Here is a 14,248-nt window from a genome sequence, read left to right on the forward strand (position 1 = left end):
AGTAAACAGTTATAGCATATATTTTCTGTTGCTTTCAGTCACTATGTATGAAAGAATAGAAGCAGAATAAAAATGAGTTAATATGGTAAAATGGATTTCGGAGAGATACATTCAGTCCAAATTTTAATTGGGATCCAGACAGCGGTTTCTACATGTGCACAGGGAGCTTTGGATCCCACGGCAAGTTCCCTGTGTTCTTCCCCAGCCACTCACTCAGTACAGTCATTCAAGAGAAAAATTGGATGTGCTGTAACAATTGCAAATGACTTGCTGTGAATATGTGGAAGGCATATGTGTTTATATAATTGGGAATAACATTCAAGTGTTACTTTACTTGTGCAAAATGTCAAGCTTGGAGGGTTGGTTTTTTTTAAAAAAAGGATAGCTAGTTTGAAATGAAGTTTCAACCAGATTTCAAAGGAATATGTAGAGGCTGCTGATTATAAAAAACAATGGGTTTAAGTATGTAATTTATTATTGTTTCTTCTAGAGTTTATTCTAAACAGAACAAGAATGATATATCAGAATGAATTCATGTTGGATTCAATAACACTGTAAACAAGAGATGACACATCAGCATGCTTAATCTGAAAATTTACACATTGCAAACAAATGTGAAATTGTATTTATTAGATTTATAGCCAATATTTCCATCAGAAAAGAGTATACTAAAGTTACCACAATTCTGAAGTTATTTTCAATGTATAGACCCCATATGGTGAAGTTTAAACAATAGCCAGAACATCTTGCCCTACATTCTAGTACTATTTAACTTATTCCAGGTGAGAATAAAAGATCATTGTAGTTCTAAAATTATAAACCATCCCAGTAATTTAAAAAAAACTGGATTAAATGCACCTGTGTTTTTCAAAAAAGGAACTCTATGAAATTATATACAAATTCAACAATTAGAATGAGTTCTGTTCACCCTATCCTATTTTTTTCTCATTTGTATGCATGTCTGAAATTAGCAGCTGTGGTCAACTGTCTGGATTCTCACTTCCTGTCAGGAGTTACTGCTGTAACCCAACATCTGTGTTAAAAGCCCAAGGACCTGGGGCAGGCCGTAGCCACACAAAATTGCTGTAGCTGCTGCCTGATAAGCAAGGGCCTCTATTAGCTATGCAACAAGTCTCTCTACCTTTACAGATGAATTATCGCTAGCATGTATTTCTATTGGTAGCTTTAAAAACTTTTAGAATAACTACCACAGAAAGGAGTTTGATTTCCTTTATGCAGAAGAAGAGGAAAATTAGTGAAATGTGCTGATGGATGAATACAGACAGTGGAAGAATATTAATTTAGGAGCTCTAAAAATGAATGCTTATGCTCAGACTTAGATGTGAAGGATTTGCACTTCCTCTTCAAATAATCCCTTGCTTCATTTCTCCCTTGCTTTACCGATACTGAGTTTTAAGAAACAGGTAATAATTATTTACCTCTGTATTGTCAAGCTATCATCACATCATTCATTTTACCAAAAAAAACCCAAAAACAATTGGTAACAGAATATTTTCAGGTGCTTTCAAAAGTATTATCTTCTAGATCAAACTGTACACACGCATGATTTCATAATGGCCATCTGTAGGGGCTAGGGAAATGATTAAATGTGTGTTGTGATGTTGCAATGCAAATGCCTCTCTGTTTTATACTTCTGTTGTGACGTTGCATGCAGTTACCTAAGGGATGGAGTTTGTATTGTGATGTCATGTTTCATCCTTTGATAAATTCTCTGCTTGCTGTAGATGCCCCTGGTTTCATTGCCTTTCTTAATTTAGATTTGAAAACAATTTTGGAAATGTATGTTTGGGAGAATACCAATTCATATTATTATCAACCCAAATCAATCTACTCCAGAATGAAGACTCTTCGTTTATCTATGCTGGTCCAGTGTGGGTTGGTAGGTGGTTGTTTTTGCCTTCCCAATTTAGAGCTGAGAGAGAATGATTGACTCAAAGTCACCCAGCCAGCTTCCATGCCTAAGGGTTGACTACAGCTTGGATTTCCTCACTCCTAGTCCAGCACCTTAACCACTACACCACACTGGCTTGTCCCCAGTGTGATTAATATATATTATGGGATTTTTCCCCAAAACTAACTTACCAAATATGCAAAACAAAATTATTGTGAGTCATCAAACAAGTTTGCATCAGCTATCTTACCAAGGTGTTTCTATTGTCAGAAGAACAAAATGTTTCTTTTACATATATAAAATTAGTTCTAGCAAATTTCCTTCTCTAGCTAGATTCTTAGAGTTCTGTGGAAATGTGCATCTACTAGTCAAAATAGCTTCTCAAAGTGCTCTGAAAAAGATTTGGAATTGGAAAACTACTTCAACTATATCCGATTTTGAATAATTATAAAAGAAATAGTTTCTGGTGGCTTTTGTATGTCACATGATACAAATCTACATTTGATTTCAGCCAGGTGACATATTAGAAATTTTAAAAAATGAATTATACTGAGATAAAGATTTCTCCCTCTCTGTATCAGTCATATTTTCCATTCATACTTCATTTCCTCAGATTTTGCTAAGTCTAGAAACTAAACTTGGCAAAATTCTCTTGGGAAAGGTAAAAAATGGATTGTGCCTGCTTCTATTTATATGGGGACATCTGTGAATGTTTTAGACTTCTGTGCAACGTTTGTTACTTTTTGATACCTGCAGGGATTAGAGGGATATCCAGGACCAAGAGGGATACAGGGGGAGCAAGTAAGTAAAACTATCATGATTTTATACGCCATGTATTAATTGCAGATATTTAATAAGTCCTTCATGCTTGCTCGCTTGGCTAGTTGTCAGTTTTGTTTTGAAACAAAACAGGGGCCAATGTTTAATCCTGCATGCCAGTTTAAACCTCATATATTAGGGAACCACTGCTAATTAGAATAAAAAGCAGTAAACTAGAGAGACAGCTCACTAGTCAATCGCTTATTTGTCGTTGGAGACATTTATGACTTAATGATTCAGAAGAAGGCAATGTATATCACAGTATTTTTTTTTAATGAAAGTATGTTCAACTATTAAAGCCTTTTGGTTGATTTCAACTACAAAAACATATGTTAATTAATTTATTACATTTAAAAATATTTGCAGATTACCAAAATGTCTAAATGTTCTGTGGAAATAATGGAATTTATGTAAAATAATTTAATAAGTAAAAGGCTAGCTCTTATTGTTAACAAGAAAAGTAGAGTAATTTTAATTTAACTGTTCTGAGTTATATTAACAAATCCCAAATGTAATATATTCAGAAAAACAACAATAGCTACATCCTTACTTTGCAGTTTTATAAATTTACATTTCTTTTAGTAATTAGTTACTGTGCTCAACTATTTAATTAACTGACTAACTAAATCTTCAATTAATTGACTGTGCTTTCAGGCTGTGATTAATACTTAATGGGCTGGGTTCTAAGAATATAAATATAAATGATCTTTAAAAAATGCAGATCGTGGTTGAATGCAAAACCAGGGAACAAAGAATAATTTTTGCCAGCAGTTGTAATAGTTTAATTTTTCTGTTCCTCTGACATTATGGTCCATTTAACTATTCACAAATCTGTCTTACCCCAACACCCCAGAGAACTTTGAGTTACTAAAAGTAGGTACTAACCTCAGCTTCTGAGTTATTTCATTAGGATGTGTGATGGAGTTGCTGACATTCAGTTGTAGTTGATGACGTTCAGTTGTAGATAACCAAAGCATTCATATGTTAATTTCAGTCTAAATAGCAGTCATACAACCATACTCAGCATTAATTTGTGCACTCTGCTTTACAAATTTCACCCTGTCCCCAGCGGAAATTTACAATTTCTTTTAATTTTTTCTATACTCTAAAAGTTTCCCTCGTAAGCCAGGGTTTATCTGATATTTCAAGACACTACAGAATGGTCATGCTCTTTCCATCACTACTTCTCCACTGCTTACTTGAGTTATGCTGCTGCGTACAGAATACATTTTATGTAAGTTTAAATGAAAAGTGGACTTGTAATGAATATTTCAAGCTTACGTAGATGATAAAATTGTATTATTTTTTTTTCTTTTCAATTTAGGGAATTCTAGGAATGACTGGCAACCCTGGGGCTCTTGGTTACCCTGGCAGGCAGGTGCAGTAACTATACTTCAAACCTAAATTACCAGAAATTATAATCTTGTATTAAAAAAAACACACATCAATATCCCTACATAATTTAATTTGTAGCTGTACTCTATTTAATGTGTTTGTTTTCAAAGTATACTTATTGCAAAAATAAAAAAGGCTAGGGATCTTTTAGAATTAATCCTGTAATAAGGGAATAATTGACATTGTATCTAAAAAAAGAAACAGAGCTGTGGCTGATATAGGCTGCATTTTTAGAAGAAAAGTCACAACTCTGGAGTCCTTGTGCTGGTCTATCCATTGCTTCAATTTGGCTCATTTCACCTGTGGAAGCAGCTAAATAAATCATGAACTCTCCTGCAATGAAAAGTTTATGTTATTTGAACTAGTATTCCTAGTTTATAGCTACCCCCAAAAATCAGAATTATAAACTTGGGTGATTGTGCCTGATATATGATTCCAGCTTCATTTGGGAAGAGCAAGCCAGAAATTGGGTTTAGATGAGCCAGTAATTTTTCTTCCTTATTGGCAAATTCTTAGCTTGTTAGATGTTCCTATGGACAGTGGCAGAATGGTGAAACTTATGAATGATTGAAAAAGCCAGAATGTATCATTTTGTGTAAACACAAACATAAAATGTTCTAGTAGATAAAGTGTATACTAAAAAAAAGTAGAGTTTTATGTAAAGGGTATAGTGAAACATAATGGCAAGATATTTTAGGGAAAGATGTGAGAGGTAACTCTTATTGGTGTTTAAGCTCTTTCTAGATTAAATCTATCATTGTCATTTGTTTAATTCAGCCCGTGCAATATCAATCTTAACAGATACTACTAAGGTAATAGTGATCAGTATTCTTTCATGGAAGCAGCAGCAATGCTAATATTTTGTACAATTATTTATTGCCTAGCTCAGTAGAAACCCAAACTATATAAGAACTGCTGCCTTCCCCTTTTTTTCCTGTACAAGGCTCTCCCACTGTATGAAGAATGTATGCATAATAAGCGGCAGTGGAGTCACTGAAGGGGTATCTTGTTTTTCAGCTTCAGATAATCATTCTGATTAGAGCAATTTATTATTGTAATATTATTTCTAGAAGCTAAATGGAATATTAACTTCAGGTATTTCTCCTAGGCAAGATTTTAATCTGAATACTGGCTGCTTAATCTAAAACATGAATGTTCCATGGAAGAAGCTAGATCCTAAGTCAACACTGTTATTCAAATACGTTCTCAAGTGCTATATTTTTACAGAACAATGAACAGTTTCTTTAATAAATTGTAGAAGTGTCATGAAAACTTCTTTTTCATAATCAGAGACTTCACATCAGTCCAGAATCTAAAAATTACACAATATACACTGTTCCATTCATTAAATTATTCAGAACAGTCACAGTTGAAGGTGAACCATGCTATTCCTATCAAGATTCCACTCTAGAAAAAGCTCCCACCTTTAAAATGGAAACCTTCCCAGCAGTATAACTGGATGAAAATTCCATCATGTTGGGCAATAGGTACATCAAAAGTTGTGAGTTTCGTTACATGTACAGTATATCAGAGATCAGTGCTGATTTAATATAGATTTAGTTGTTGAATTCAACAAAAAGAATTTAAGAAAGAAATAAGAATTAGCACTGGAGTAATTTTTGCCCTTTTAGTAATAACAATGATGAACTGAAGAAAGTGGAATGAAGAGAAGAAGATGAGGGACAAATGCATAGGAATTCACAGCTGTCTTTGTAGGTTGATGGACGCCTTTATTGTGATTATTGAAAAACACAGACAAATATACTTAGAACCCATCAGAGCGATGCTCAAACGTAAGAAAGAAGTCAGGCAATTAGCTTATGACTACATAAAAACAAATTCATATGATGCTTAAGGATGGATGACTCCTACTACATTGTATCGCATTACAGGTAATCCTTGCTATCCGACCATTTGTTCAGCAACCGTTCAAAGTTACAATGGCACTGAACAAAGGGACTTATGACCTGACCTGAAGTTATGGCGATCTGGGTCCTTGGCAATCGGTTTGCCCTTACAACCGGTTGCCAAGAGCCCCACGTTCATGTGATTGCCATTTGCAATCTTCCCTGCCACCTGTCGGGAAAGTAGCTGGCAGGGAAGGTTGCAAGCCACTACTGCTTGCTGAGAGGACTCCCTCTTGTCTCTGAGGGCTGCCTGAAAATCCTTTGTGCTGAAATCCAAGCAGAATAAAACACAATCCTGAAATTGTGTGCTAGACTCCCCATGCTGAAATCCTGCTTGGATTTCAGCACAAAGGTTTTCAGGGCTGTCTGAAAATGCTCCGTGTGAATCTGTACAGGCTGCCTATACTGACATTCTGATTGGATTCGATTTGGATTGGATTGGATTTCAGCATGAAGGTTTTTCAGGAAGGCCCCATGGGGTGTTTAGTGAACAGAGGTTTGGGGACTGCCTGAAAAAGCTTTGTGCCAAAAATCGAAGCAGGATTTTCAGCTACGGAAGATGGGGGAGGGAATTGGTGGGGGAGGGAGCAAGGGGGTGCATGGGGGATCGTGGGAGGGTCAGGCAGGGTGTGCGGGGATGCAGTGTGGGTTGGGTGCGCGACCTTCCTCACGCACCCAACCCACACCGCACCTCCACACACCTGACCCTCCCACACACACCCATGCACCCCTTGCTCCCTCCCTCACCTGGCAGTGCCTGGGGCTTGCTGGCTTCCTCACTGACCTGATTGTGGGAAGCTGGCAGGAAGTTGCCTTGCCTAGCCTCTGGGGCATTCACTTAATGACGGCAACTGGGACTGCCAGGATTGCGGTTGCTAAGTGATGTGGTCACATGATGTTTCACCTTAACAACCGCATTGCTTAGTGACCAAAGTTCCAGTCCCAATTGTTGTTGGATAGCAAGGACTACCTGTAATCAATCTTCTTACTGATCTTTATGGAGAGAGAAAAGAAAGATTTGATAGGGAAAATGGAAATATAACTGTCTGGACTCCTTATAAAATACCATGTATATGACCGGTGATTACATAAGAAAAGCCCTACAGTTTTGTCATGGCTCTATATATACTGTTGATGAAGTTTCCTTCGTGTACTTCATATATGAAAAGTAATTATCCAGTCCAGTGTTATTCAGATACCCAGATTAGTTTCAACTTTCTTTTTGGCTTCTGTAGCAATACACTGTTTAATAATAAACCATTATGATGGACATAGAGAATTAAAACCTTACAATACTGTTTGATATTAATACAGTAACTCAATAGCAATACGCTAGCCATTCTTAAGGAGCAAGTACTTCAACATTTTGGATGAGAATATTGGTATTATATTGATTGGGAAATATCCAGAATTGCATTCAAGTTTAAGTTTGTTAAAAAGTCTTGTGAAATCCTATTAAGCCAAATCCTTTATTGAAGAAGGGAGAATTCTCATGAATACATGACTATAGCAAAAAAGGAAACAGTACCTATACCAAAGGAATTATGCATATTTTTCAAGCCCTCTAGAAGTCAGATTAGACATACTGAATGTTGATTTTCACAGACATAATTTCAAAAAGCATGTTACCAGTGTTGCACATTAACAGCTTTAACACCTTTTAAATATACTGTCTTCTTGTTTGAAAAATAAAGTAAAAGACATTTCTTCTTGTGCTAGGGTTTAGCAGGACCCGAAGGTAACCCAGGCCCTAAAGGTGTAAGAGTAAGTAAGCATTATGATGTGCATGGCTTTGTTTGCTCAGCCATAATTTAGTGTAGGGCTAGAGATATTTCATCCAGAGTTATTCTTTCTCTACTCATTGGGTACTTCTGATTCATAAAAGGAATTTCACTAACATACAGCTCTTATCTCATCAGCTCTAACTTGTTCATGCTAATCCTTCAGTTTTTGGGCGTGCGCCTATGTGAGTAGAAACCTTTTTGTGCCTGAGATACTGGTTTTATATTAGAAGACATCAGTATAAATCCTGAGATACTGATTTTGTATCCAAAGAGTACATAAATAAAGGCCTGCTTGGATGGCACTTTCCTGGTTATGCTTCTGCAGTCAAATAAAATCAGGAGTAGGCTTGTGTGTTTCTGTCATGCTCCTGTACCACAGCTTTCCCCAACTTAAAATCCAAGCACTTGTTAGGGAAAATTGCTTTTCTCTCACTGTACATTTTCCTAAATGTAGAATTGACTCTCACCCTGAATGTTGAATTTGCTAATCAAGCTAAAAGTATCTGGGCCATTTATGTATGTATTTTATATGGCTGCATATCTCACAAGAGTGATATGGGGCAGCGTACAAAGTTTAAAACAGCAGCTACCAACAATAATCCATGATGCCCAAGGTAAACAGTACTGTTTACATCCCAATTAAAAAAAAAAAAATCATTTCATCAGCAGATCTTGCCTAACATTCTGGCCCAAACACCTAGGAAACAGCCAGGGCTCCAAAAGTCATAACGTTTATGTTTTAGTTGTGTTTGTAAGCATAATAATTGTACGTAATGTGTTGGGGAAGCAATTTCTCATGTTCTTTTTTTCTTATTTATAATTCCAAAGGGTTTCATTGGACCTCTAGGTGTGGCTGGGAATCCTGGACCTGAGGGAGAAAGAGTAGGTTTTATGGAATATATCTTTATTCATATTTTATGGAAATTTATACTCCATCTTTGTTGAATTATTGTATTATACATGGAAACAGTTTGAGAACTTGTCTGAAATGAGTTAGTAGATTGTTAATTGAACTGGGTGATACAGTTATATTATGATTGCCACCCACACTTGCCAGTCTGTTTCCAGTCCAGTTCAACTTCAGTTCTTAACTTTTCAACAATTTCAACAATTTAAGTCAGCTTATATGAAAGAGCTTCTCTTCCCATATATATCCACAGTACCTACCTTATCTCAGTGATCCCTGCCACTCCCCAACATGGCTGTTTGCATTGCAGAGATAGGTCAATCCTACCATCTTTAAAGTCTTTTGAGATTAGCCCAATTCAGATATAAATAAGTGTCCTGAAGTTATAGTTGCATTTACTGACTCCTACTTGATAAGGAAAGCACCAAGAATGGTGTGGGTTTTTCCCATATGGATGTCATCTTAGGTAAACTCTGGTGTTTGGCTCTTCTTGTAGTCCTTGTGCTCCTTGATTTCTCAGCAACTTTTAATACCATTGATCACAGTATCCTTCTGGTCCAGCTGCAGGAACTGGGAATAGGGGGTACCATTTTATTGTGGTACCCTTCCTTCCTTCATGGAAGGTTCCAATTTGTGTTGACAGGAGGGAAAGGTCACTCCTTTGGTCCCTCTGTGGGGTATCATAGGGTTTGATACTATCTCCCCTCCTATTTAACATCTACATGAACCTGATGGGTGAGGTCATCTGCTGATTTGGGGTACTGTATCATCAATATGCTGATAATATCCTATTATCTTGACCTTGAATGGCCAAATGATACTGTCAAGGTCCTGTCCTAGTGCCTGGAGGTTGTGCAAGTTTAGATTGGGAGAAACCATCTTTAGTTTAGGATTAAGGCTGAGTGGCTGTGGATATTAGAGTCCCGCAGATACGGGGATATTCCATCTTTCATCTTGGATAGGGTTGCAATTCCCCATTTGAGAGTGATGAACAATCTGGGGGTCTCCTTGGACTCACAGCTTCTGCTCAAAACTCAGGTGACAGCTTCATCTTGTGTGCCACTTGCACCCCTTCCTGGATTAGAAGGCCCTTCAGATAGTCACTTATGCCCAAGTCACCTAATGGCTTGATTATTGCAATATGGTCTATGTAGCACTGCCCTTGAAGACTCTTCAGGCATAATCCTTATTGAAGTCTAAATCTACTTAAATAAAGAAATAGTCATTTTGATCTCATAGTCCATAGCATAATTTGTCCATATGACTGTTTAATCAATTAGAAGTGGGATGCCTCATGTGATCTTATTTCTGAGCATGTTTGGTGACCTCAGCTACAGTATGATTAAACAGCAATGTGGGTGATCACAAAAATTGGGCATGAGCTTTAAAAATACCACCTTGAATGTCATCAGGAGCCCAAAATGGCCAAAATGGAAAGGAAGTAATCAGCACTTGTGAAAACAAATGTGAGTAAGGTGAGTCATTTTGACTCAACCAGAAGTATTACTCTTGAAAGAAACTCAGTGTAGTTCTAATTTCAAAGTGATGGCAAAGATGAATAAGAGCAAATACTATAAAATGAAAGAACAATGAAAGCAAACTATATCTACAAAAACCTGTAACAGAATTTAAAAACTTAAATTCTGTTGTTTTTTTTTCAGGGTATTCCAGGTTTATCTGGAAAAAGAGGTATAAAGGGGAGAACAGTAAGTGACTAACATTTATTTCATTTTATGGTATTGTATATTGATTGACAGCTCAGTTTATTCAGGTTAGACTTTTTCCTAAATCTAATGACTCAGTGGTACATCCTACAGATAAGTAATTATAGGATTACAACATAGGGTTTCCAAAATTCTTGATGGCCAGTAGATGGCAGCAAAGGAACACAGAAAGCTATAACTCTATGCTGCCATCTAATGAACTGTTCAGATTTTTGCAGCCCCAATCTAGTCTTCCTATTGCACTCTAAATGTTCTTTGTATGTTCTATATTAAAGGGTTAAATGCTATTTATTCTTTTTACTTTTAGCCTGAAGAAGTGTAGAGGATTTTTTAAATAAATGAATTGCCTTATAAGTAAATTTGTGAGAAAATAAAGCATAACTGGGCAGAAAGAAAAGGCCCATAGTGAGTGCAGGAAAACTGTGTGCTAAAACTAACCTAGCATTTAAATTCTAAAATATTTCTTCAGGAACAACACTGATGAATAGTATGTGTCTTCTTCTTTGGGAGACAGCTTCAGAGAGGTGCTACTTAGTTGAAGAATTAGAAACAGAATTAACTCTTAGTTGAAGAATTAGATGCCCTCTAAAAAGAGTTCAGAACTCTTATTTCAATTAAAAATTTCCTGGTAATTGCAGGAAATGCATGTCTAATTTTCCACATCCCCTATCATGTAGGAATCTTCCTTTAAAAACTGGCTTGTATTTGTATTGCTTACATTTTTGCAAGAGTTTCACAGGTATCAGCTTTAAAATTGCTTTTTTAAAAAAAAAAAAGCTTCTGAGAAGCAATGTGGGGTATTTGTTTTAATAATTAAAATGAAGGGGGAAAAGTTCAACAGATTAGTTTTACAATTAAGAAATTATATTCAAAATATCAAATGTATATTATGTTGAAGATTTGTTTTCAAAATATATATTTTTCCACAGTATGTATATTACATCCCATAAAGTTTTACTATATGTTAAAATTATAACCACCTCTATTATGTATGATACATAGATTTTGCAAACTTCATATTAGGCCAGAGGAGTAAAGGCTTTTTTATAACTAGAAATTAGTATGATAGACAATGCTTAATATATTTGATTACTTTTTTGCTGTAACTACAGAAACAATCCATTGTTACTTCTAATAAAATATGAATAGCTTCTTTCTTGAGACAGTAGCATTAAAATTGATGACATTTAAATTCCCCAAATGTTTGGTACTACTTTAACCATTGCTCCCATGCACACAGATTCCCTATTCAGTAAACACAAATTGGCACAGTGCCTTCAAAACTGACCTTTATCACCATTATCTTCTGATCAAAAGCTGAACCATGCTCAGATGCTGCTCGCTATTTTGCATTCCTCCAAATTATCTTTGATCATAGATTCCTTCTGTCCTGCCAATGTAGAATATTTTATCAATATTTTAAATCTTTAGATGTCTTGATTTTGTTATAATAAAGTTTTTCCTATTGTGCCAGCAAGATATGGATTCTAATCTGAAATTGCAAAGTATATTGTACAACCTGTGATATTTTCTAATCCATGCTATACCAAGTGACTCTTACATGTGGAGAACTGAAATAAGAATTTAGCAAAATTTGTGTATGCCTTTTAATAGTTTCATTTTATACACATACCCTTATTCCTGCTATTGTGTATCTCTTGTTACATTTTTGTAGATGTATACCTAAATGTGGAATTTTACTGGCACTGTGCTTTCAATTATTCAAATGCTTATAGAAGTTATGCTTTTAGCTAAGTAGCAGGTTTGAGGATATGTGGTGTTGTCTTTTTCCTCTTTCCACAGTAAAATAGAGTGTCAGCTTGTTAGAATAATGGAAACTTGGTATATATAAAAGCTGCTACGATACATTTAAAAGCATGGGTCTGTAGTGTCTCCACACTTTGAATACTGTTCCCATTTTGTTATCTTGCATCCTTTTCTGTTGTAAACCTGTATTTTGGGGTTTCTGCTAGTATATGCACTTGCTCACACTGTGTTTGATTAACATTTTATGTAAGACCTGTATAACCTTGAGGCTCTTGCATGGCTTGCTTGAGTGCAAGAGACCTGTAAGTCACTGTAACATGCTAGCTTTAGAACTAATATGGTTGGGTTCTCTCAAGTTTTTGATGTTTCTTTAGGTGAGTTTTCTTCCACACACACTGCATCAATTCAAAGTGTGAGGCTTTTAGTGCTCCATCAGTAATGAGAAATGACACAACTCTTCAGCAGATATGGGTTGTTCTTGCTTAATGACAGTAATTGGGACCAGAATTTCTGTCACTAAGCAATGTGGTCATAAAGTGCGAAGTCACATGACTGCATTGCTTAGCGACGGCAGTCCACATTGCCTTTGTTAAGTGACGATCGTGAGTCATTAAGCAAGGACCTCTTTACAACTTTTTGCTGGCTTCCAACAAGCAAAGTCAATGGGGAAACTGGCAGGAAGTCGCAAGTCCTAGGCGACTCTCAAGCAAGCTGGCGAGTGGGCAAGAGGCTGCTGCGGTGCAACAGTGGCTGGGCGGGGGGTGGCTGCTGCCAGGTGCAGGAGGGTGCACTGGTGACCACCATGATGCTGCATGAGTGTCTGGGCGGGGGGTGGCTGCTGCCAGGTGCAGGAGGGTGCACTGGTGACCACCATGATGCTGCATGAGTGTCTGGGCCAGGGGTGGCTGTTGCTGGGGCAGAAGGGTGTGTCGGTGGCCAGGGTGCCTGCTGGCAGGTGACCACCACAGTGAGTGCAGCCAGGCATGTGTGCGCTACGGAGTGTGGGCAGGAGGGTGCTGTGGGTAGGCATGCATTACGAAGTATGAGATCCCCAGGAGAAAAAGCGGCAGGAGTGGGAGTAACTTACAGAAGTGACTTACAACCTTCCCTGCCAGCTTCCCCATTGACTTTTCTTATGGGAAGCCAGCAGGGAAGGTTGCAAATGATGATCATGTGGCTGCGGGATGCTGCAACTGTTGTAAGTGTGAGCTGGTGGTCAGGTGCCTGGATTGTGATCACATGACTGCAGGGTTGTAAGTACTACTTGTTCAGCACTGTTGTAACTTTGAATGGTTGCTGAATGAATGGTCATTAACTGAGAATTAACTGTAAATATTATTTTGGAGATGAGGAATTAGCTATATTATGCAACATCCATGGTTTTGAAAATGTGCTAAATAAAAAAATAGGTAACTTGAGATTACAGTGCTCCTGAATTTCTTTTTCTGTGTCCCTGGAGCCCTAAAATAGACATAATATCATTGAAATAAAAAGCAGAACTCTCCCAGCAAATTCCAAGTCTGTCTGTTTTAGTTCCACCTATTTTGAATCATCTTCATTCCCACCACCATCACCACAGTGACTGTAGCACTCAGCTGTGCCAGAAATATTAGTTCAGCACCTCAGGTACCAAAAGATAGTCCACCCCTAGCCGGAATATATTATCTGACTAAAGGATGGCTGTTGCCTGAATGCTCCATTGAGTTATTGTAATGAACCAAGCAAATTGCGCAATAAAAATTTCATCTTGAAGCTGCCTTGAAATACATAAATGTCTGTTCATATAGATAAGCTTAGTGACTTTTTGTACTTTACAAGCAGCAACTGAACTATGAACTGGTTCCAGTAAAAAGCATTTCATGTATGAACGTTCTGTTGGTGACCTGCATGACCATTCACATAGGTCAGATTTTATTGGAAGCTGCTGGAACAAAAACACCCAACACATTCTCTGAAATATTTGCATTTTCAAAGACGCCAGAGAATAAAAATATAATTATTTCCAGATTATTTCTGATTGCTACTAAAATGCT

General features: G+C 37.0%; 1 protein-coding gene across 1 annotated transcript in view; it reads left to right on the forward strand.

The window, feature by feature from the left end:
- The window catches only part of COL24A1 (collagen type XXIV alpha 1 chain), a 166,237-nt gene that overhangs the window by 48,911 nt on the left and 103,078 nt on the right, over nucleotides 1-14,248 (forward strand). Inside the window, exons 8-12 of the mRNA XM_088153680.1 lie at nucleotides 2,669-2,713; nucleotides 4,056-4,109; nucleotides 7,753-7,797; nucleotides 8,646-8,699; nucleotides 10,386-10,430. Coding sequence (XP_088009806.1) covers nucleotides 2,669-2,713; nucleotides 4,056-4,109; nucleotides 7,753-7,797; nucleotides 8,646-8,699; nucleotides 10,386-10,430 — 243 coding nt within the window. The remainder of the gene's footprint in view (nucleotides 1-2,668; nucleotides 2,714-4,055; nucleotides 4,110-7,752; nucleotides 7,798-8,645; nucleotides 8,700-10,385; nucleotides 10,431-14,248) is intronic.

This window comes from Python bivittatus, unplaced genomic scaffold, assembly GCF_059951505.1.
Source record: "Python bivittatus isolate LINGU-HERP-01145 unplaced genomic scaffold, Pbiv_v1 ctg000700_np1212, whole genome shotgun sequence".
Taxonomy (NCBI): domain Eukaryota; kingdom Metazoa; phylum Chordata; class Lepidosauria; order Squamata; family Pythonidae; genus Python; species Python bivittatus.